General features: G+C 37.4%; 2 protein-coding genes across 3 annotated transcripts in view; both read left to right on the top strand.

Moving 5' to 3' along the window:
- The window catches only part of gabra5 (gamma-aminobutyric acid type A receptor subunit alpha5), a 55,592-nt gene extending 46,395 nt beyond the window's left edge, over positions 1–9,197 (top strand). The window contains exons 10-11 of the mRNA XM_056460172.1: positions 306–517; positions 8,055–9,197. Coding sequence (XP_056316147.1) covers positions 306–517; positions 8,055–8,327 — 485 coding nt within the window. The 3' untranslated portion in view covers positions 8,328–9,197. The remainder of the gene's footprint in view (positions 1–305; positions 518–8,054) is intronic.
- Positions 9,198–16,629: 7,432 nt separating this feature from the next.
- Positions 16,630–24,637, top strand: part of LOC130230870 (gamma-aminobutyric acid receptor subunit gamma-3) — a 225,662-nt gene continuing 217,654 nt past the window's right edge. For both annotated transcript variants that reach the window (XM_056460170.1, XM_056460169.1), the window contains exons 1-2: positions 16,630–16,742; positions 18,457–18,605. In XM_056460170.1, coding sequence (XP_056316145.1) covers positions 16,690–16,742; positions 18,457–18,605 — 202 coding nt within the window. In that variant the 5' untranslated portion in view covers positions 16,630–16,689. The remainder of the gene's footprint in view (positions 16,743–18,456; positions 18,606–24,637) is intronic.

Genomic DNA, 24,637 nt, shown 5'->3' with positions numbered 1-24,637 from the left:
CAATTTCATGTCTACCCATGCTGGTTTAATAGGTAGGAGATGATAAGGAAACCAGTATAGTGTGTTTTGTACGTTAGCTGCCCAATAGTAAAATTTCAAATTAGGGAAGGACATGCCAAATGTGAATGTTTTCACTGTATTTTGTTAAATATGCAGTCTTGGTAAGCATAAAAAAAATAAAAATAAATAAAATCACAATTGTTTGAAACTTTTGAATGATTATGCATGTTTTTTTTTTCTCCTTTTGAGAGCTCTTACGTTGTAATATTCTTCAAATCTGTGTTCTGTTTGATCCTCTTGCACAGGTGTGACCACAGTGTTGACCATGACCACCCTTAGCATCAGCGCCCGTAACTCTTTACCTAAAGTGGCGTATGCTACCGCCATGGACTGGTTCATCGCTGTCTGCTATGCCTTTGTGTTCTCTGCGCTTATTGAGTTCGCCACTGTCAACTACTTCACCAAACGCAGCTGGGCTTGGGATGGAAAGAAGGCCCTAGAAGCACAGCAGCCTAAAGTGAGTTGATTTCACATGTTTGCGCAAATGCGATGTTCCAAAAGGCTCAGAAAGAGTCTTTGTTGAGTGCGGTTGCATAACATGACAGTTCAATTCTCTTTGACGGCAAGGTTACAATACATTGCTTCCCTGGTAGCTGTTATATAATATGCTTTTTCTAATTGTTTTGAGACAACCGAACAGTTTAAGAGTGCTCAGTCACAGCATCTCAGAGGGTGACACTAACTCAAATGTCAGCGGCTTTATTAAATGTGCTGCATTTGTGGACGCTGCTGATGGATGTCACATTTTCAAATTCTACAGGATGAATTTTTAGCCTTTACCCAGAATGCCCTTCAGACCAGCCACTTCATTGAGATTTCCGAGAGCTGCCTGTTTGATGTGCATGTAAATGCCAGGTTTCTCCTTATGCAAGATCCATTTTTACCCAGGTGGTAATTTTTCATTGGCAGTGGACAAACAGAACTGAAAGAGCGGTCAGTGCACATGTCACTGTGGTGAGTGTGTTAGTAAAGGCTCTACAGTCAGACCTCTGAAGGTCACATCTGGACCTCCAGCGCAGCTTTCTTAAATGTCACCCTCACTTTTTTTTTTGTTAAATACCAGCTTATTCCTCCTTTCCTGCTGGGGAGTACTTCTAAAAGCCCGAGCTCCTGCTGTGCTTCCTTCTTTAAGGAAGAACAGGAAGTAGAAAAAGATGTTTTGTCTTCATTAAAAAGCCTCATCATTATTGGCAGTTTGATGGTAATGGTTGGATTTTTTTCAGGGTTTTTTATTTTTGACTGATTTTTGAAAACTCATTTCTGCTCAAGGCTGTATTCTTTGACTAAAAAGAAAACAGCTTTCTATCTGCCATGAATGTTGGTGTTATGTGATCATTTTGAGATTATATAATGTGCTGATCTGATGCTTCAGAAACATCTATATCTATATTGTTAAAAATAACTTGTGCTATTTAATTTTTTTGTAGAAAATATGATTGACTGTACATTTACTTGTGGTTATTGTAATTTTGACCAAATTTTTGAATGTATTTAACTAAGGGCCCTATCATACACCTATCATGATGCAGTGCCATCCACGACACAATTGTGTTTTGCTAGTTTAAGCCATGAGACAGGCATCCTTTTCAAGTTTTGCACTACGTTCTTTAATAAGCAAATTAAAATGTGCCCATTTCTGGTGTTGGTTTATCTGGCAGCTATCTCTCTGCAACTCTCACATGGTTGCCCAGTCAGTACCTGGATGGGAGACCACATGGAAAGCTATGTTGCTGCTGGAAGTGGTGTTAGTAAGGCCAGCAGGGCACGCCTAATCTGTGGTCTGTGTGGGTCCTAATGCTCCAGTATAGTGAAGGGGACTTTATACTGCTCAGTGAGCCCCGTCTTTTGGATGAGACATTAAACTGAGCTCCTGACTCTCTGGTCGTTGAAAAATCCAGGATGTCCTTAAAAAAAAGAATAGAGGTTTAACCCTGGCATCCTGGCCAAAATTAGTCCCCTGGCCTCTGTTTGTCATGGCCTCCTAACTATCCCGAGAATCGGCTTCATCACTCAGTTTCCTCTCCACTAATCAGCTGGTGTGTGGTGTGCGGTCTGGTGCAATACAGCTGCCGTCGTGTCATCCAGGTGGATGCTGCACACTGGTGGTGAATAAGGAGATTTCCCCTCAAAAAAGTTGCAAAACACTTTAAATATATAAATGTGTTAATGTAAGGAATTATTATTAAAATGAGGTGCATTAAGGTGCATTGTTTTGTATTGCTATTTTGAGGCAACTGAATCAGACTGCGCCATTTAACAACAAAAATCTGGTCTTAAGTCAATAGCACAGTGTTTTAGTGTTATGTGTCTATGCGGGTTCAAAACGCACATACTCATTTCTTAATACACACACACAGAGATGTACAGCAGAGCACACATATCTTTAATTATGAAACTATTTGAGCAGCATGGTGGTGCAGTGGGTAGGACAATCGCCTCACAGCAAGAAGGTTACTGGTTCGAGCCTCGGCTGGGTCAGTTGGCAGTTCTGTGTGAAGTTTGCATGTTTCTCCCGTGTTCACGTGGGTTTCCTCCAGGTGCTCTGGTTTCCCCAACTAGTCCAAAGACATGCGCTATAGGTAAATTGGGTAGGCTTAATGGTCCGTAGTGTGTGTGGATGTTTCCCAGGGATGGGTTGCAGCTGGAACGGCATCCGCTGTGTAAAACATATGCTGGATAAGTTGATGGTTCATTCCCCTGTGGCAACCCTGGATTATTAAAGAGACTAAATGTAAAAAAAAAAAAAAAAAAAAAAAAAAAAAAAAAAAAAAAAAAATATATATATATATATATATATATATATATATATATATATATATATATATATATATATATATATATATATATATATATATATATATATATAATATTTTTTGTTACATTTAATACTATTAAATACTAAAAATACTAAAAACAGTTGCGTCCTCCCATGCCTTCCTCTGTTGTACCCAGTTTATTCATAAAAACTTACATTTATTTAATTTTATTATTATTATTATTATTATTATTATTATTATTATTATTATTATTATTATTATTGTTGTTTCTTATATGCATAATTATATTTGTTTTTGTATATTTTTTAAAATTAGATGTGCCCACTTATTGTTTTTTAGAGACATACATCACCAAGTGTGTTTGATCACATTTTGTTGTTTTTGTTCATTTACTAGTTTGCTGAAAATTAGAACTGAATTTAGAAATAGTTTTGAAAAAACTATTTGGGCTTAACAAAGAACATTAGAAAATTAAAAATGCAATAGATGTCTTCGCTGGAATGCATGCACCACCGTTTCCCAAATCCATGGTCAAAAGGAAGAGGCTGAATGGAAGAGGCTTGATCTGTAGATGGTTTTTAACCTTGCACAGATGGGCAATTGCTAGTGGCTAGATAGGCAATTGTGTTTTTGCTAATGAAGTGTTCAGTTTTTCTGCTTACAAAATTTGCCATTTAAATATTGAATGCATCTTGGTTACATAAACAAACAATTAAAGGTAATGGGTAATGGATTGCTTTAATGCACATTATGCCCAAAACACACCCATAACTCATTAAGACAAGACTCACAGACTGATTTCCCCATCCTTAAAATAGCAAAAGTGCTGTAATGTGGATACCCAGAAACTTGATGTTTTCCACATGCCCTACTTCCAACAGTGCTCCATGTGCTGTCCTTCAGGACCTTCTAAAGTCCACAATAAACTCTTTGGCCTTACTGCTCAAAACCAGATTGTTTGCTGAACACCTCAGGGCCAGGAGATGGATGTCCTCTCTGTAGAAAGTTTCATCATAGTTTGATATGAGACACACTACAGTGGAACTACACTTCAGTCTGTGAATTTCACACTGGTGTAGGAGGCATGGATAGAAGTGCAGTTATGTGTGAATAGAGTGAAGAGTGCTGGACTGAGCACGCATCCTTGCAGAGCTCCTGTGTTCAGAACGAGAGAAGACAATGAGTTATCCCCTTTTATTACCAGTTTTGACCTGTTGGTTAGGAAGTCTTTGATCCATAAGCACAGTGAGGTGGACAGCCTTAAGTTGTAGTTTCTATACCAGTTTGTGGGGGATTATTGTTTTAAAAGCAGAGCCAAATTCGACTAATAGCATCCTAACATATGTGTTTGGCATTTTCAGATGGGATGTGTGCAGGGGTATGAAAACTGCACGTTCTGTAAATCGATTTCCCTTATAAGCTTATATGATGCAAATTAAGGCTCTCAAAGTATTTTATAATGACAAGGAGTCAGCACCACTGGGTAATAGTCATTCAGGCAGGAGACATCTCTATTTTTACACACAATAGATGATTTAAGACAAACAGGGACACTGAGCTGCAGTGAAAGGTTAAACAAGGCAAATGAAGACATTTCGAAGAAAGCTGAGAACCTGTTACCATTGACTTCCATAGTAGGAAAAACAGATCAGGTACTATGGAAGTCAGTAGTTACAGGTTTCCAACATTTTTGTAAAACATTTTCTTTTGTGTTCAACAAAAAAATACAAGTAATGGTTGAGTAAATTTTCATTTTTGAGTGAACTCACCCTTTAAAGATGTCTTGAAACACTACGAATTGGTCTGAACATAATTTTAATATCCAGGCAGACAATCAAACAGTAGTTACCATGTTACATTATTTCTATGTCTTAAATTTTATGTTTGCTGCTCACACAAAGCTTTTGAACGGCATCAGAAGACTTGTAATACACAAAGACACATAAACACACATTTTATAGAACGATTTTAGTGGTATTTTGCATCATTTTAAAAGCGTAAAGGCTCAGTTCCTTCAAGAACAGATGAATGGTACAATAAATTGGGTGGCTAGAAGCAACTCAGAACCTTTTGTCCACCACCCCCATTAGCTGGCATGGTGACAGATTACCTCTACCCACCTGCAAGTGAAACACATATGCAGTACAGACCTGTAACCACTTATATTTTCTTCTCAGTCTAAAGTCATAATACTGATTGTGGAGTAAAAAAATCTTTAAAGCACTACAGTGTCTGTGAACATTTGTGAACATCTCTCTCTGATTGAAAACACAAGATAAACTTTGACATTTCTATGACATTTCTCTTGGAAAACTGCCTCAAAGTCATATGCATGTACTTTGGAGTGAATCAAGTTCACTTTACTCTGTCTGAACCCCAGTCTCAACCACTCCATTATTATACTGTCGCTGTATTAATTAATCTCCTGTGCTGCCTTTGCAGATGCCTTTGTTTAATGTTCAGAGTCAGATCTCTGTTAACCCTGACATATTTCACCTTTAATTAGAAGTTTGCGACCTTCAAACTCATTCATTATCAAGGCTTTCTAAAAGCAGATGGTTATGGCACAGTGTCTCAGTGGTTAGCATTGTCGCCTCAAAGCAAGTAGGTTGCTGGTTCAAGCCCCATCTGGGCCAGTTGGCATTTCTGTGTGGAGTTTGCATGTTCTTTTTGTTTTGACAAGGGTTTCCTCCGGGTGCTCCAGTTCCCCCCACAGTCCAAAGACATGGACGGTATAAGTGAATTGGGTAAACAAACACTGGCCATAGTGTATGAGTGTGTGTGTGAATGTGAGAGTGTGTGGGTGTTTCCCAGTACTGGGTTGTAGTTGGAAGGGCATTCACTGCGTAAAACCAATGCCAGAATAGTTGGTGGTTCATTCCGCTGTGGTGATCCCTGATAAATAAGTGATTAGGCCGAAGAAAAATGAATGAATGAATGAATGAATAAATGAATCTTCTGACTTTAACAGTGGGTACATTTATACAGACATATTCTAATTTACACAGACATAATCACAACCTTATTTTGAATAAGATACTATAATGATTAAGTTGTTTACATAAGCTGCTTTTAGAATATTCCAAGCAAACAGACATTGGTGGATATGAATGATCTAATGCTTTTGATGACTAGCGTAGGAGCCCCACAAATGTAAAAAAATGGCCATTAATAAGAATTCTAACTACAAACAAGCATCTGATTTATTACCTTCATAACATTATTGTGTTACCCCCCCGCCCCCACCCACACACAAAATTTTGCTAACAATAGTCTCTTATAATAAAAAAAATTGCAGTTTTTTGGCATTAGTAAAGAGCAGTGAACTGTGCTTTTTATGTAACTAGGCAACCACTCTATCAATGATCTTGGTACTAGAGTGTATGTAATCGAAAATGCAAGGCTTTCAGTTCATTCATACAGAATATTTGCTTCAACGCTCATGCAAGGCATTACGCTCAACCAGGCCCGTGCACAGACACTTACAGGGGCAGTCGCTCAATGTGATCGCAAAGTGAAGATCAGGGGGGTGGTGGCTATTGAGCAAGAGGGGCACCTCAGCCAATGAGGGCAAAGGGGCAGTGGCTGTAGCCACTGGGCCACCCCCCTGTGCACGGCCCCGCGCTCAAATCCCATATGAATGAATTGAAAACACTCACTCTGCTGCGCTTGCCATGTGACGACTTGATGTACGGTGTCTCATGTTTAGTGGAATATTTCTATCCCTAACCCCTATATCTGTTTCAACGGACAAGGGGAAAGTAAAGGGGTAGGGTTATAAACAGGGGCGGACTTAACCAATAAGCGAGGTAAGCAGCTGCTTAGGGACCAATTAGGGAATTAGGGACCAATTAAGGACAGACCAATGCCAAGAAGCCTATATTAATCATATAACGTTAGCTCTTTTATAAATTTTTGTTGTAAAATCTGTCTATAATCATTAAGATTTTAATGTTATTAACCTACTTCTTTTCAAAAGTGGAACGTTAGTTTCATACTTTACATTCAATTATTAAATTCTAATCACAAATATGGCTAATTAACTGTACATAGGTTAGAGCCTCGGCTGGGTGAGTTGGCGTTTCTGTGTGGAGTTTGCATGTTCTCCCTGCGTCCGCTTGGGTTTCCTCGGGGTGCTCCGGTTTCCCTCACAGTCTAAAGACATGCGGTACAGGTGAATTGGGTAGGCTAAATTGTCCGTAGTGTATGAGTGTGTATGGATGTTTCTCAGAGATGGGTTGCAGCTGGAAGGGCATCCACTGCGTAAAACATGTGCTGGATAAGTTGTCGGTTCAATCCGCTGTGGCGACCCCACATTAATAAAGGGAATAAGCCAAAAAGAATATGAATGAATGAATGATTGACAAAAAAAAAAAAACAATAAACAAATCTACAGAGAAAAAAAATATCTATAGAGAATAATAAAAATAAATCCTTACATTTATATAGTGCTTTTCTGGGCACTCAAAGTGCTTTATACATTGGGGGGATTCTCCTCATCCACCACCAGTGTGCAGGATCCACCTGGATGATGCGACTGCAGCCATATTGTGCCAGACCGCACACCACACACCAGCTGATTGGTGAGAGGAGACAGAGTGATGAAGCCAATTATGGTATGGGGATTGATAGGAGGCCATGATAGACAGAGGCCAGTGGGCAGATTTGGCCAGGATGCCGGGGTTAAACCCCTATTCTTTTTCGAAGGGCATCCTGGGATTTTTAACAACCACAGAGAGTTGGGACCTCAGTTTAACGTCTCATCCGAAAGATGGTGCTCACTGAGCAGTACAGAGTCCCTGTCACTATACTGGGGCATTAGGACCCACACAGACCACAGGTTGGGCACCCCCTGCTGGTCTCATTAACACCACAACACCAAATCAACAACACTCACAGAATGAGAATCATGTTTTGAGATTCAATGCTAGAGCCACATACCTGGAATTGCTTAGGGCCCATAAATCACTAAGTTCACCCCTGGTTATAATACAGATATGGGATCGGGCTTTATTTTTATGGACAACCCATATGTATTCATGTTTTATGCAAGCCATCTATTTTTTTAAATGTCAATAAAACACAAAATTGCTTGGTGTGTCAAAAATCATGTTTACATGATAGATTCTTTTTCAAAACATTATCTTAATCGAGTTAATATCAGAATGTTGTTGTTCATGTAAACCTACCGACTCTCTTATTTTCTCTCAACCACAGAAAAAAGACCCATTGGCGCTTTCCAAAAAGCCAAACAACTTCACCGCCAACATCAACAAGGATGCGGCTATATCCACCATCTCCAACAGCACCACCGTCCAGCTGAAGAGCGCCGAGGCCAAGCCCGCACCGGACCCTAAAAAGACCTACAACAGCGTCAGCAAAATTGACAAGATGTCCCGGATAGTGTTTCCGGTTCTCTTTGGCACTTTCAATTTGGTTTACTGGGCCACATACCTCAACAGGGAACCAGTGATTAAAGGAGCCGTTTAGCCTCCACAAGATACAACAACCTCTTTTTCTTCTCCACTTCAGTATTCAACGACAAGCTGAACCTGCAAAAAACAATGCCGAGCACTTATTTACTGCACCTCTCACTTCGCTAATCTATAAGAGGAGTGCTCTTGTTGCATTTCCCTCCTGATATCATAAATTGCATGATAGATTCAAAGCTCTATGGGAATATAATTGCCATATCTGCCTTGACTTTCTACTTTATATTTCCCTGGTTTCCACTGGTTATTGCATTCGTCTTACAATGAATTGAGCACCACACAAGCTGCAGTTTCATTCAGGAAAACTTTCCAAAGGACATGAACAAAAGTGAATGCATTTGGCATCAACATTTATCACAGAATGAAAACAAATCACGAAAAGAAGTACAGCAAAGCCAAATGCTATGCAAAAATCGTTTTCTACCATGTTGTAATGGGTACTTGCTTATATAATGAAACCCCTGCTTTGTAATAATGGACTTGAGGCTTCTCTTCTCTAAGTTTAATAGCTTTAGCATCAGTGGTGTGAGGCAGACAGATGCTAAATTTTTAGCCATGCTAAAATGTTGCCTTCAAAGGGATTACTTCATATGAGTGCTCGGGAATGTCCCGCAATTACTGATTTCTCTGTCATTTGTCATTTTTTTCTAAGCTTTTTTGAACTAGCTAAATAGAATTGTGCACCTTAGGCAGCTTTTCACACATTAAACTGAGACATTGTGCAAGGTGAACAAGGTCGGGTTGCAGCTAAGACTTTCAAATTATTTGTACATAGCTTGTGTATGCTTTGCTTTTAATGTACAGTAGATGCGGCTTAACGTTAGTAAGGAAGAGCTGAAAATGGAACAGCCAGAGTGACATGAAAACGTTGAAGGGTTGACATGAAAACACTGAACGTTGAGGGTGAAAATGCAGATTGCATTGTGAAACATTGTAGGCTTTGACGGATATAGCATTTCTTTACAGTTAATAGTTTTTAACTAGGCTTTACATGATGTTTATGCGACAACAGTTTGATCACTTTTCTCTATGTTGTCAACTGGTGGGTTTTGAGGTTGGAACAAGTCAGCAAAAGCCTTAAATGTTGACACCTAGTGATTTTTTTTCCTGTGCTACCATGTAGACTAATGTGAAATGATCAGGTAATACGGTCTGGAATAAAAATTAAACAATGTGATGCACTGATGCAAAATTTCTGATCTGCCTATACAGATCGTTTGCTGGTCATGATTTTTTAAAATCTGACATTAATTCATTAACTAAATCTTTAAGATTAAGATATATTTTGAATGTCATTTGTTTATATTGACTGAACTTAATTTAACTTTGATGAACACTTCATTTTGTGGTCAGGGGTGCGTTTCTGAAAACCATCGTTAGCCAACTTGCGAACTTGTTAGCAAGTTGCGTTGTCACTAATATAGTTTGTTGATTTTGTGTTTCCCAAATCCATCGTTCCAGTGAACATTTCGCAAACTGCATCACAAACTTGTATGCTTGCAACTACACCTTTAGAGCTGTAGTTAGAAGCAGAGTTTCTGGTTGTGTTCAATTCCCTGTTATTCCCCTTATACCCGATTCCTTTCGAGACTTCCTACATTTAAACTTGGAATAATAAAAAAAAAAACATTAAAGTCACCTCTCTTAGGTGTAATTTGCTTTCCAGGTATTATTTTTACAGTTCAGGTTTAGCAATCTTCATATTGACAATTGTGCACCCTTCATAGTGCACTTTGAAAACATTTATGCCATTTTGACCACAGCCGTGGCTCACGACGAAAGCTATAGGTGACCAATTATTTAAAAGCGGAATTTACGTCTCCAAAGCTTGTGAAAATGAATATATAGCATACGTTAATGGTTATTTACAAAGAAATGTATCTGAACTGTATAGAGCATCACTATAGACATTTTACATTAAAACTAACGTGGTTCAAACGACAGATCTGCGACAGAGAAACTACTGTTTGGGGAAGCACTCGTCACTACATCGTTCTTTTCCCAAACCCTGCATCATACTATGATAGTTCTGCCACGAGTTATGTCGTTATTTGGGAAATGCACCCCAGGTTGGCCTTACAAATCAGACTGAGGTAAATTAAGTTTTAGAGATGACAAAATTCTACTCAAGAGACATTTTTCTTTACACACAGCCTGATATTTGTGCATTTTTCCACCCTCTTTTGATTAAATGTCCCTGATCTATGAATGATTTTAACCAGTCTGTTGATGACCAATATACTAGACAATTGCTTTTTATCGCTGATACCAAATATTGGCCAATACATCGGTGCACCTCTATTTTACATGGAATAAATCACATATTTTTTGATTTTAGAAATGTAAAGACAGAAAGAGAAAGAAGGTCATATATAGATACCTAAAATGTCACCATAATGCCATCTCATTCCTCAACTGAAATGCATGGCTACCTATTTGGGGAATTAAACAGGAGAGAACAATGACCTTGTAAGTGCAAAGTGCGATTCACTTTATATCCTCTAATCATCCTATTCTGAACTTGTTACATGAAAGTGAGATGGCACAAAGAGCTAAGTGACTCAACGGAGGACATGTAGCTTATTAAGAGGCCAAATACAAGAGCCATTAAGCCCAGCTCCTCCGTGTGGCACTCATGCCTATAAGAGAGCATGAATCACGAAAAGAGTTCTCGTGCCCTTTTACAACAATGGATGTTTCCAGAAATGTACAGCTGTTCCTCAGAGCATACATGTCTGAAGCAATAAATTCTGCCTGATGTTTCTTGACCAACTTCTGTGATTACTTCTTACTCGAAAGACATTTCTTAATTGCAATCTTTGACCTTGAATGTTGGTGACATTTAAAAACCAATCGCATTTACGCCCTACGCGGAAATGTTCCTGCGCAGTTGAGCTTGACTGGGATCAACAAGGACTTTATTTGCATCAAAAATAGCACTCCATTTGTTTTGGTTAACGCTGGACCGCAAGCCATGAGATTGTAGGGGTTTTTATGTTTGCGGGGTTCTCATGTCTGTACGACGCGACGTGCGCGTGAAGCTTAGCATGATATTTTCCAAATGGAACAGTTGTTGCAGAAGCCAGTGTAACTACGGAAGAAGGATTCCTCCTAGGATTACTCCTGGGATTATGTGAAAACACACAGACACATGCAAGCAAACGCGCCTGCACACATCAAGACCAGGGTTCCTGGAGCAGGGAGGATGCGGAATCCTTCCTCTGGTCCTGTGCGCCGACAAACATCTGGCCCACATCTGTTTGTGAAGGATTTAGCTTCACTTAACATGCTTTTTTTTCAAACAGGGCTCCTATATATGCTTACAAATTAAACTAGCACCAGTGCATCCTTTTTATGTGCAGGATATTATCTACTAGCACATTACTGGAGATCGAGATGTCCCATGCTAAGTACATAGAATATACAAATTCAATATTTGTTTATTCTGTGTATTTTTTCTCTTTGTTATTGTTCTAAGATGGGCTACATTTTGTTAGTGGTAACATGTGCTTGTTTGGTTGTCTGTAAAAGCATCTAGACTGATTTTTATGTGAAAGCATAAGGATGTGATGATGACTTTCTTAATTCAGCTTCTGATACATGGAATGAATGCTTTTGGTTTTCGGGATAATGCCAAATAAGCCATGCCCTGCTGTAATGTCATTGTTTTGTTCATAGAAACTTAATGGGATTCATTTAAACACTATTATCACTACAATCAGATGCTTTCTTAACTGCTGCTTTCTCATTGTTTTATTTTTGTTCTTTTGTTTTTGAGAGGAAAGATTGCAGTGCATATTTATATATTCAGCTAAACGTTATTCTCTCAAGCTTGGAGGATGTTGAGATTTTAAACAGTACAGTATAATCTCACAAGGGAATGTAACTATTTTACGTTTTGTCAGTTTACTGAAGTACAGAATTGTACGACCAAACCACCCCTAAATCCAACCATCATTGGGGGATGAGCAAATCGTACAATTAAAAGTCACTCTAGAATAAACGTCACTGTTAAACTAAAGTGTTGAATTATCAACATCAAAAACCAACAAAGAAGAGTTTAAGATACTATAATATAATTCACAACTATAAATAAACAGAAAACAGCCATGGGAACAAGCATTTTGCTTGTTCACGTACAGTAATAGTGACTGGAAGTTAAGACTTAAAAAAGCAATGATATTCTCAGTGCAAAGTTCTTTTTTGCACTTTGCTTAAAGAAAAAGTTGAAAGTGACTATTTTATGTTTTGTCAGTTTAGTGGCTAATTCGTGCTCAGCGAATTCAGTCATATGAAAATGTACGATTTTAAAAAGTAGGAGGTGTAGCACCAAACCCCCTGGCTATTTTGTACAAATTCATACAAGTTCAGTCATACAAAGATGATTGACCAAGCCCCACCTCTAAACCCAACTGTAATTTGTGGATGAGCAAATCGCACTAAATTGCTTGAATTGTGTAAATTCATACAAATTAGCCACTAAATCAAAAAGTTATGAATTGCCGTGAGATTGTGTTCAAACCAGATCTACAGTATATTGTCTATAAACATTATAATTAATGATGTCATGTGAGTTGGAAAGCTTGTGCGAACATATCGGTATCACTACAATCAGATGCTTTCTTAACTGCTGCTTTCACATTTATTTATTTTTTGTTTTTTTTTTAGAGGAAAGATTACAATGTACAAATTAGCCACTAAATCAAAAAGTTATGAATTGACATGAGATAGCGTGTGTGACTACAACACAATTTCACGGCAATTCATACATTTTGATTTAGTGGCTAATTCGTATGAATTTCTACGCTCTCATTCGCACAATTTAATATGATCCCTCAATGACGGTTGGGTTCGGGGTGGGGTTTGGTGCCACACCTCCTTTTTAAAATCATACATTTTCATACTACTGAATTTGTACAAATTCACACGAATTAGCCACTAACAAAACGTTAAATTGGCCCTTTCAACTTCTTTTTTTTATCTTTAAACAAACGCGTGAGAATATCAGTGCTTTTTAAGTTTTAACTATTACTAGTCACTATTACTGTACGTGAACAAGCAAAATGTTTGTTGACATGTATGTTTTCTGTTTATTTATATATATATATATATATATATATATATATATATATATATATATATATATATATATATATATATATATATTTTTTTTTTTTTTTTTTTTTTTTTTACATGTTTTTTGCGACTATTTTATTTAGTTTTTTAGGGCAACATTATCTCAGTATCAAAAAGGACCCTCCACATCAAAAGCTACTGTCCCAAAATATTAAAATGTTTTTAAAAAATTTATATATATTGTATTTTGTATATTGTATACTGTATATATTGTATTCTGGCAGTTTATTAGCAAGTTTTGAGCAGTAATTTTCAACACAAATCCAGACAATATATCACTTCAAATTTTTTTAAATGTAAATAAAAGTCATTCCAAAACAAAAAATAAATCAAGGTCCCATTATGCATCTCAAAGACATAAATGAATTTAATAAAACTAAACTATCAGTACAAAATTCAGAACACTGTTAATTTACAGATAAAAAATAATAATAATAATATATATATATAATCAGCACACTAATAATAATAATACTAATAATAAAAAAAGAAAAGAAATCCTCAGATGAGGAGTTTGTTTAGGCAATACAAAAATAAATAATAAATACAAACGACCATGGAAACTACTTATTATTCTGCATACAGGTCGCCTGGTGTATGTAAAATCCATTCTTTAAAAATATTTTAAAATGTTTTACTCATTTTTTTTATGTTTATTCATATTCCACAAGATTATGCTTTAGTTGCATAACAATGATGAATATAAACACGTTTTTTAAATCAACTTTAATAAACATCACAAGAGTTTTGTACAAATCTGTAACGGAAACCAGACGACTGACATTTATTTGACATGTCACTCTTGCTGCAGGCTCACGGAAGGACTTTATTTTAATACATGTAAGGCGAGTGTTAACCACTTCAATATACTTTACTCATCCATCACACAATAATGCACGGCATGCCAATGGACCTTAAACCTTTAATCCCCTGAGTGGCGGAGTGAGAGCTTGGAATCCTATTCCTGGTGCCGGACTGGAATTCCACCAGTGTGGAGTAGAGAAGCTGTCACTCAGATATACGTCATTATTGCAGATTTATGTTTGTATCATGGAGAGATACAAAGTTGTTTTCATTTTGTTATTAAAACCCATAGATTGCATATCCTAAAGCTGAAAATGCATTTTCTTATCAAAAGTGGTTTGGTTATGTCATGATTTGGATTTAATCCATTGTGCAGGGAGATGGGAGCTGAAAACCATTTAAAGTGGCAGTAGCATACTTTGTGAGGATGAAAGTGACTGACTAGTCAAGGACGGAGATGATGAAAATGACTAAACGTTTTCAAAATAGTTGAATTCTGTACTTTTTTATCATTGTTTTTCTAATATATGTGTTCAGCTCATTTAATTCAGTGTGTGCATCTTAATTTAATTACAAGATATATGAAAAAGCACTTTTTGTTCATTGTAAGGTTTGATAGTGCATCAAAACTAATTTAACTTTTAGTGCCTAAACCTTTTTTGACAGTACAGACTGTTTTCTTGCACCATCATCTACCCTGTACCTTTTTTTTATATTGCAGTACACTGTGTTTGTATGTATGTACTATGGTTAAATGTGTGCTGCACTACCAATCTGCATTACTATAATCAGCCACAAGAGGATAGTCTATCATTCTTTTGAACGGGCCGAGTTCATGCTCTCACTAGCCCAAAAAGGGAGACACCACCACACCGTCACAAGAACCTGAAAACAAAGAGAAATAGGTCGACATGTTGTTATCATGTGTGTGTTATTAAAGCTTCAGTGTGTCATTTGTACGACACTTAGAAGTTAGTTAAGGCACTAGATGATGTTCTAGAAACACGTACAGCTGAAGCAATAAAATATAGGTCATTTATAACAAAGTTTATCTGAAAATACCACTGAAAACTCATCGATTTAGTGCGTTTGGGATGGGGTCATCTGTTTGTCAGACAAATCGAAGACGGAAGGGTGGGGAGTTTACGAGGGAATCATTTTTGTAACAACTGACCTTTATTTATTTATTTGTTTGTTTATTTATTTATACAAGATTCTTGGGTGCATTATACAATATTCTATTCTTCTTTGATGAAACTAGTTACTCTTTAATTATTGATTTAATGTATGGATAGATAGATAGACTGATTGAATTTAGAATTCTGACAAAAAAGGTCACTTTCAAATAATCTCAAGATTCGCCTTTGGCATTTTTAAGAGTACCACAGACACCGAACATTCTAGAGAGTAGTCAAAGAAAAAAAATAACTCACCACATGCAGAGCAAAGAGAGAGAGATAGAGAAAGGGGGCTTGTGTTTTTTCCGAAGTGCGTGGGCGACTGGGAGCTGCCTGTGGTGATAAATGTCGGCGCTGTCTCTCAAATATTATACTGCATATGTGCACCTGCTCACACATCGACTCAACAATGCGAAGACAACGTATAGACAGTCATTTCTCCAGTTTTGAATGTTCAATAAGCTTCATTAGTTATGTAGTAAAGGAAATAAATAAACGACAGCAAATGACATCTCACTGGCAATAATATCGGTGCGTGCCAAATTACAAAACAATGTTGTTGTATTTATGCTATACAAACTGCATAATATCACCATGTAGAAGCTAATTGATTCGACTCCAAATTTGTTGATGACATTTTCTTCACCCTCGGTGTTGCTGTCATTGGGTTAATCGCACGGCGATCAACGCACGTGCAGAGCAATTACAGCAATTACGCACCAATTTCCATTTCGAACATATTCCGCGCGGTTATCATTTACCTAGCTGACAGCAGTACCGTTAACAGCCGCTTCGACGCTGAAAATATCAGATGCGCCCGAAGAGGATCTCAAGTTCCGCCGAAGCGTCTGTGAAAGCAGACTTTGTCTTTTTATGACGTAATTTGAAGAAACTAAAGCACGCGTACGAGGTTTGAAGGTGTCCACTTTGGAAGTTTGCGCTCTGCCTCTGTGTGATCGTCAGTATGTGTATCTGGTGGTGCAATCGAAGGCAGCGCAACTTCAAGGAGCAGGAGGGGCTCTTCTATTATTTGATCCCGTTAATTGGCAATGTAAGTGAACTTTAAGCACCGGACACTAGCCGAGGAGGTCTTGACGTTCCCGTTGGACTATAACCTAGACTGCTCGCCACAGTTTGAACTGAGCCTGGAAGAAAAGGCTGCAGCTGTGTCACTTTTTTCCTTCTTGGAAGAGTCTCCGTGCGGTGTGCCACATTCAACAAGGAGACAGTCTCACCTAAAACATGACCACCAAATTGTTCCTCTACTTCTTACTTCTGTCAGTGTTTCGTGCATGGTAAGTGACGTTGCAATCTTTTGCGTGTGTGTGCCAACACAAGTAATTCATCATAATTTGGTTTATCCGTTGGAGATTTCTTATGCATAGTCTAGTTGGAAATCATCAATCAGGCGATAATGATGTGATTCACCCACTGAGCGCTTAACTTTAATAATAAGTCTTTTCATGTCTTATTTATTGAGTTCACAAGACTTTGGCTATCTTTATTTCAATCTTTGCATTCATAGCGCATTCGTAAGGTTTAACTCCATTGTCTCTTTATGTCATATGTGGGTGAGAAGAGCTGGATTACCCAATGCTAATTACGCTTTTCAGTTCAGCTTAACTAATGTCGTATGTTATTTTTCGGTGTTGATAGCGCATTTTTGCGTCGTTACAGTAGCTGTCAAGTCAAAAGGTGCCGAACCAAGGCCAGTATGTCCAAAAGTTTATGTTCTTTAAATAAAAACTCGAGCTAAAATGCTAGCAAAATAGGAAACTTGCTATTTTGTTCCTAATTTAATTGAATGTAGTTAATAAGATTCTGCAGTGGCACGCGATATATATGTATCAAGGCTACTAAGACAGATCTGAACCTGTTGGAGAGTCACCCATTTAGCACACTGTCACTCAAACGTCCTTTGTTAGCATTTCGCATTTAGGATAAACCTTAAAGGAATGAAATCATGATTACCTAGTCGATTAAATACCATGCACAATATTACCACTGGTGCGTTTCAAGTAGGCTATGCCTGATTCTTCATGACCATATATTAGATACCAAAACCATACCAGTTATCCTAACCTTAACTAACAACTAAGGTAATTTACTCTCAATTACTCTCAATAAGCAATATTTAGGAGTTTAAAACTGGTAGTTTTTTTTGATAACGTGTCCCCTAATTTAAACTGTTACAGTGTTGTATTTATGGTTTATTTGTATTGTTTTTCTTTAAAGAGTTTACCTGTTGTTTTCAAATTTAATAACTAATATTCAGAGCTGAATTTGACATTTTTGTCTACTTAATGTTTTTACTCTCTCTCGACAATGTTAAGCACCTAATTAGCATTATGTATATATTTTGTAACAATAGTTAAGACAATTATTTGCCTGTTTCTGTTTAGCTGTTAAACTATTGCAGGGTTGGATTTTTTATTTTAAAAGATCATAATGTAGAATATGTTGTCTTTCTGTTGCAGTTTGTTACTCATGCTTGTCAAAGTAAGCCAAAAAGCAAGTTATAACTCATCATTTGTCATGCAAATTTAGCTATTTGATGTTGAATGCACTTAGGTTTTTATTCTTGGATTTAGTCTACAATGGTTTGCATAATGCGAGAAACCGTGGAAATAAAATGTGAAATATCCATTTTAATTTAAGCATGCAATGGCCTTGTATTATTAGAGCTGTAATTAAATTCTGAATTTTAGTAGATAAAACTTGAAGATTTTGGGAAAAATGCAATAGAGAGTAAGTACACACTGTACCATAGATATGAGTACAGTTCTACTGAGTTCTTTGAGGAAACCCAGTACCATTTAAAAAAAAAATGATCAAACTAGTGCTGCATTCTCTCAAAAATTAGCATTTTACCTCTGTAAATGGCCACTAATGAGCTCATTCCACACTACTTTGACTATTCCATTCTGGCAGTTATTTTTAGCTGAATGTATTGAAATACACACTATTACCTCACTGGTGACCAGTTCTACATTTCTTTAATTTTTTTAGTTCTCCAACATTTGCTTCTGATGATGACGAGTATGACGATGTTACTGTGAATCAAATGTTGGCCCCCAAAACCCACGAGACAGATGCAACGCAAATACTAAACAACTTATTAAAGGAGTATGACAAAAAACTGCGCCCGGATATTGGAGGTGAGTGCTTTTCTTATAAATGTGAGCGTTTGTGAGCTGTCCTTGGTGCTGAAATCCTTCATTCTGATTTGCTCAGCTAGGAGCTCTATTTACAGGCCTGACATACAAACAGATACATGTTTAGACTACATTTACTTTAAAGTCCAACTGTTTTGTTTACCCCATCGGTTCATGCTTATGTAAACTGGTGAAGTGCATTAGCACCATACTGTGGAGTAGAGATTACACCTGCAAAGTGATATTGTCTGCATTATAGGGTACTAGATGGAATAAAATGTCAAATGTATTCACAGTTTGAGAGACATTGAGAGTGAGCAACAGCTACACTGCTGGTTTATGGTTTTGCATTAAGTAATTGAATTCCTGGAGCAGTGGAATATTTTCCTGTGATTTTCTACTTATTTGTACACACATTTCTTTTTTTTTTTTTTTACCTTGAACCTAAAAAGCCCCAATCATGCATTAAAAAGGTCATATTTTGGTTTTGGCATCTTCGACAACAGGCTGAAATGCATGCAAGTTCTTTTAATATGCATTTATTTTACCTAATTATCCCAATGACTCCCAGATGATTCGTTCAGCGATTCATTTTTTCCCAAACCCCTCCTTAGCACCATGCTAATCTGCGCTGATTGGTCCGATGACCCAGTCTATTGCGATTGGTCGACTGCGTTCAGCGTGAGACAGATAGAAATGCCCAGCATGGATTATCAACAATATTAAAGTAGTCAAAGCACAGAATATATGTGTAAGCTCAATGCAGGAGTGCATTAAGCAATGCAGTTTAAGGCCAGCATGTTGCTCTATTCTTAACCATGACACACATTCAGTATTAATCCACACAGTGGTAAAAGCTGAACTATTTTGAAACTTGACCGCCGCACGTGTGTAAGAACAGCTGATGGTGGCCATAGCAACGACAAATGGCAGAGGATCGCGAGCTCACAAATGCATTTAAATCCATAAACAAAGCGGCTTGCATCGCATTTTCAACGTTGTTTAAGACACGATATGAGAATATAAAGAGATAACCAGATACAATACAAGCCACTTAGAGCGGTTACAAGTAATTACTGCAGTAATTAAATACATAATTTGCAAGCTGGAGAATACAAGGAGGCAACCATTTTAATCGCACTTAAGTTACTTACACTTGTGAAATAGAGGAAGAAACTGATTCATGAACTGTGTATTGTAAAGTTTCTGTCAAGCTCTGACAAAGTCCCATACATCAATAGTCTTGTCTGATCCTTACTTTAACAAACGGACGACGAATGCCCTGTTGTACGCGTGTATATTGCTGAAGCACTCGTCAGAAAAATGACGGGAACACAGCACCAGGCTGGGGCTATAATGCTGAGTAATTTTTGCAAAAATAAACTTTAGCCACTGACTCTTCACAGCCTCATCTTTGGGTAGGGGAAAGCCTCTTCACATGTTTGGTTAGGGTAAATAACACTAATTTTCCCTCACACTTCAGAGCACAGCATCTTCGCGACATGATTCAAGCAGGATCTGCTACAGTGTTTGTCTTCTTTTTCTTTCTACAGTGTTTGTGGGCGGGGCCAGGGGTTTAAATTTTCCCGGGTCTGTGCACACAACAAATGGGCGGGGCTTGAGTTCTGTATCAAGGTCACGTCGACACAGATAAAGATTTGTTACCTCCATGATTCATTTGAACTACTCTGAGTCGACTCTTTTATAGATGATTCAATAGTTTTAAACACGGTGCACTTTCAGATTTAAGCCTTAGCTGGATATTTCACTTCACTTAGAGCTGTTACACACTGCATGGAAGGTCCTTTTCAAAAACCCATAATAGGGGCTCTTTAATATCCTTAAGGATACTTAATCCACTTTTCATGTAGTCTAACATATTTACTTGTGTTCATGTGTTTCAAGAGTTTATCTTACAAAGTGCCTCTATAAGAGCAAAATTCACATATCTGTCAGGACGCTTCAGGCGTTGTGTCCAAGTGTGCCACACGCCTGCTTTTGAGTGACGCTCCAGGCCGTTAGATCGTCCCCTGGGGGCTGGCTCCCCCTGGGAGTACAAGTCATAAAGCCAGCTTCCTACGTGTTAATGAATGAGACTTGAGCCAATAAAATTTCTTGAAAGATGGTTTTGGTCAATTAGGGCACTGGTTATCAGCTGATATAGGTTCAGATCTTCATTTTTGTAAAGAGTATGTTTTAAGTCAGTAATTTAATGGTATAAAAATGAGGCGTGTCATCGTGATTGACAGCTTCTCAAAGCAGACCGTCTGAGCTTCGGGAGGAGATTGAAATGTTATTATTCGATTTCTGTGTTACTTTACCATTATAAAATGAGCAGTAAACTATACTTTCTTATCTACAGAATCTGATGGATCACTGTTTTTTCAGTAAAGTGAGGGTTTAATCAGGCTTTATTATTTGTTTGATGATAGGGAAAATACAGATGATCGTTATCAAGCAGTAATTCTCATTATGGGTCTGAAATAATAATTAGGAAGACAAAACTAGCCTATCTCCACATTGATCCCCTGAGTGTTACTTGAATTTGATTTAAAGGATGTCTCTGACATTTTGAGTTTCGGCATGTTATTGAGTTAATTTACCAAATTTGCTGTTATAAAATATTACTGTTCTAGAAGCAGAATCTTATACAACAAATGGAGCTGTAAATGTAATATTATTTATATACACCATTTACCATTGGCTTCTTATTTGAAAACACCTACTAATGACTAAAATGAAGAAAAATTATTATTTGCCAGATATTAAGGCATGGAATAAACTAAATGAAAACAAAGGCAAAAAATGATAAACAATATACAAGCGATATGCAGTAGCTGATAGGCCTATATCATATAGAGATCAGTTGAGTATTAATACTGCTAAGTTTATTGTACAAATTAATAAGGATTATTTTATATAGTGCATGTATGGGATGTGTAAATAGATATTTAGAAATCTTGCTGTGTTTATCTTTATTAAACGCATGATTTTTCCCGCATGGCAAATAGCTGACCATGGTGTGTATTTTGGGTCCTGTTGATTGCTAATTAAAAATAAAAACCTTTCTAAAATGTGTGTTGTTCATATGTTATTGTTCCTATTTTACAAGTGATATTTCTACCCCTGTGAAGATAATAAATACCAACAATCCGTAATAAGAGAAATGTTTTGTGCTCATAGCTGAGTCTAATTTAGGCTAGAGTGTATGAAAGATTGTTTATTTCTGCAGTCCAACATATATTAGTTTTATTAAATTATAACTGCTTACATCACAAAGTTTTTTTAATAATTCGTATATTATTTTGTGTTTTTAAATGTAAGTGCTAATATTTAAATTAGCAAGCCTTTGTTTGTTTGATACAGGCGGTCAAATGAGAAGTTCGGGGGGTTTGCTTGCTATGACGTACAAGCGTTTGGTTAGAAGCTTGATTCCGCTGCTCCGCCTCTGGCTCCATCAGTTAGTCCCTTCTGTGCATGCCCAGGCTCAAATTTCAGCATTGTTTTGAGTTTGTGCCCATCATGAGGTGTTTTGCCTTCAAAGCGTTCAATGGGAAAAGGCGCCGTTGCGTCATCCATATTTTTTACAGTCATTGGTTGTGTCACAATAACATGAAATTTTCATTTCACTCAGACTAACAAACATATCTCACAGTTGAGATTGATGCTATTTCCTAGTAAGCGCAACTAAATAGTGCCATGAGAGGAAATCACAATCTGCAATTCAAGCAGACTCATTCTGTACTTGATCTGAGATGTCACCGCAGAACATCACAACCGTTCTTGACACATCTGTCAGGTCTGTTATTGGTTTATATGGCTTCTTATTGGGTTGGAAGCGTTTTAGAATGCCTATCCTGCAAAATATCTCACTGTTTCTACAGTACATGTTTCAGTGAAAAGAACAACCTCCGTCTTTGATGGATGACAGTCTCCAAATGATATTTTTTTTAAACTCACGTCTGATTTCAAAGAGGAAGACTGTGTTTATGTGCTCTCTTACACTTGCGACACTCCTAAATCAGCCCACACAAATCAAGCATATTGCCTCAAAGCCACCTTGCCGTGAAATAGCTTTTGTTTTCCCCCCTTTGTCTGTCTGGAAAGAGCTGCACTGGTATATAATAATCAAGGATGCCACTGAATGGCTGTGTATGAAGACAGCTACACGAGATGCTGTTGAGGAAGTAGAGCGATTCCAAATGAAGTCACCAGAAAGTGAGGAACGTGTCATTTCCAGGGCAGAACGGGTGAATAAAAGAGGCTTTAATACACTTGCGACAACTGGACCTTGTCTGAAGTCATGCACACACTCTCTCTATTGCTTCAGCGCTGTTTTTTGGGAGTCTGAAATGTAATTTTCCTTTTTTTTTTTTTTCATTCAGAATTTGTGCTCAGAAAAAGCTCTTGAACAAGATTTTCACATGCAGGTTGTTATGAAGTCCAAGAATAGAGTGCAAATAATAGAATCCTCTTTTAGCTGTGATTATTCATCTGCTAGCGTAAAGAGGTAGAACCGTATGCCGTTTTGTCCAGCTTCAGGATGAGTTGTGTATAGTGATCAGCAGGTCTGATTGCATTAGCAAAGAGTACAAACAATTATTCATCATCATGGGATAAAAACAAACTCATTCAGAAGAGGTTGAGTAATTGATTGACACAATAACTAGGGTTGTGTTCTAATGCCAATATGACATATATAGCCAGTATATGATGAACTGAAGTTTCATTTAGGTGTCACTTAAATACCCGAGCTTCACTAGCCATGTTTCCATCAAAAGATGTGAATTAAATTTTGCCCAAAACTGTTAAATCGCTTATAAGACATTCGAATAAAGCAACGTTTCCATCCAAGTAGTCAAAGAGAACAATATCGTCACTTCCAAATTAACTGGGATCAAATATCAAAAGTAAAAATTGCTGTAGTAGGAGAAGCTGCGTGAGTCTTTTCCTTATTTAATAGATGACTCGCGCCTCAGAAGACAGTATGCTGACACGCAATGAATGTGTTGTGGCGTTTAACGGTGTGAGACGCGAAGCACAGACGCTCTTGACAGTTCTGGTGCATTGCGTGATGATTGACAGGTCACTGAGCCAGTGAAAGCAAAAGGAGTGCAATAACACAACCATGACCAATAGATGTTAATATATCGAATGAATCATGCAGCCATTGGCTAAATTCTCTATCAGTCAAACTAGTAGGAAGTACTACTGATCGAGAGCAGTGACAGCATATGTAGAGGGTCAAAACACTTGGCTTTATTTAGATTTTAGTAACTATAACTTTGACTTTGTATTCAGTTTGTGGTCTCATTTTATCTGTAACACTGTAAGCTATGACATCGACTTGCCTTTTATTACAAAGATGCCTTTTTCGTGTGTAAGTAACATGGTAAAGCAATGGTCAAACAGGTCTCCGGCAGAAATGGTGACATAAACAAACGAATAACCATCCATAATTCAACACTATTGTGTCAGTGCACCAAATGTGCTTGATGAGATGTTTTTCTGTGGACTCTTACCTTTCAAAATAAAACGTGATGTACAGCAATGAATGCGTGTGTGTCTTGTCATTACGATGATATGTACTCCATAACTCATAAGTGTTTTCTGTACAACTTACACAAATTTAGCAAGAACATTCTTTATAAACTTCCCATTGAAAAACAACTAGCTGCAATGGCTGCTTGAGGGTTGTAGCTTTAAACTGATGTGCAGTTTTTCAAGATGACTTGTTGTTCATATTAGTGTAATCTATTCATAAACATTGACATGAGGAAAAACGGCACCCAAATGCGTCCATGTCGGGGTGCTGGCTAAAGGGTTAATAATATAATAACACTAATACTGAAATGGTTAAGGTGTTTTAGAATGACCAAAACAACATTTCAGATACTTTACAATGTGTTCAGCCTGCTGGTTTGTCCATTCACACAGATTTTTATCTTAAAATCACATTGACTTTTTTATTGCACAAACTGGAATTTGTTCGGTAAAAATTTTGTTTTCCATCGTAGTTTATGCGCATCTTTTCT

This window comes from Danio aesculapii, chromosome 6 (assembly GCF_903798145.1).
Source record: "Danio aesculapii chromosome 6, fDanAes4.1, whole genome shotgun sequence".
NCBI lineage: Eukaryota > Metazoa > Chordata > Actinopteri > Cypriniformes > Danionidae > Danio > Danio aesculapii.
Note: the sequence above shows the minus strand (reverse complement) of the source record. Positions and strands in the feature narration are given on the sequence as shown.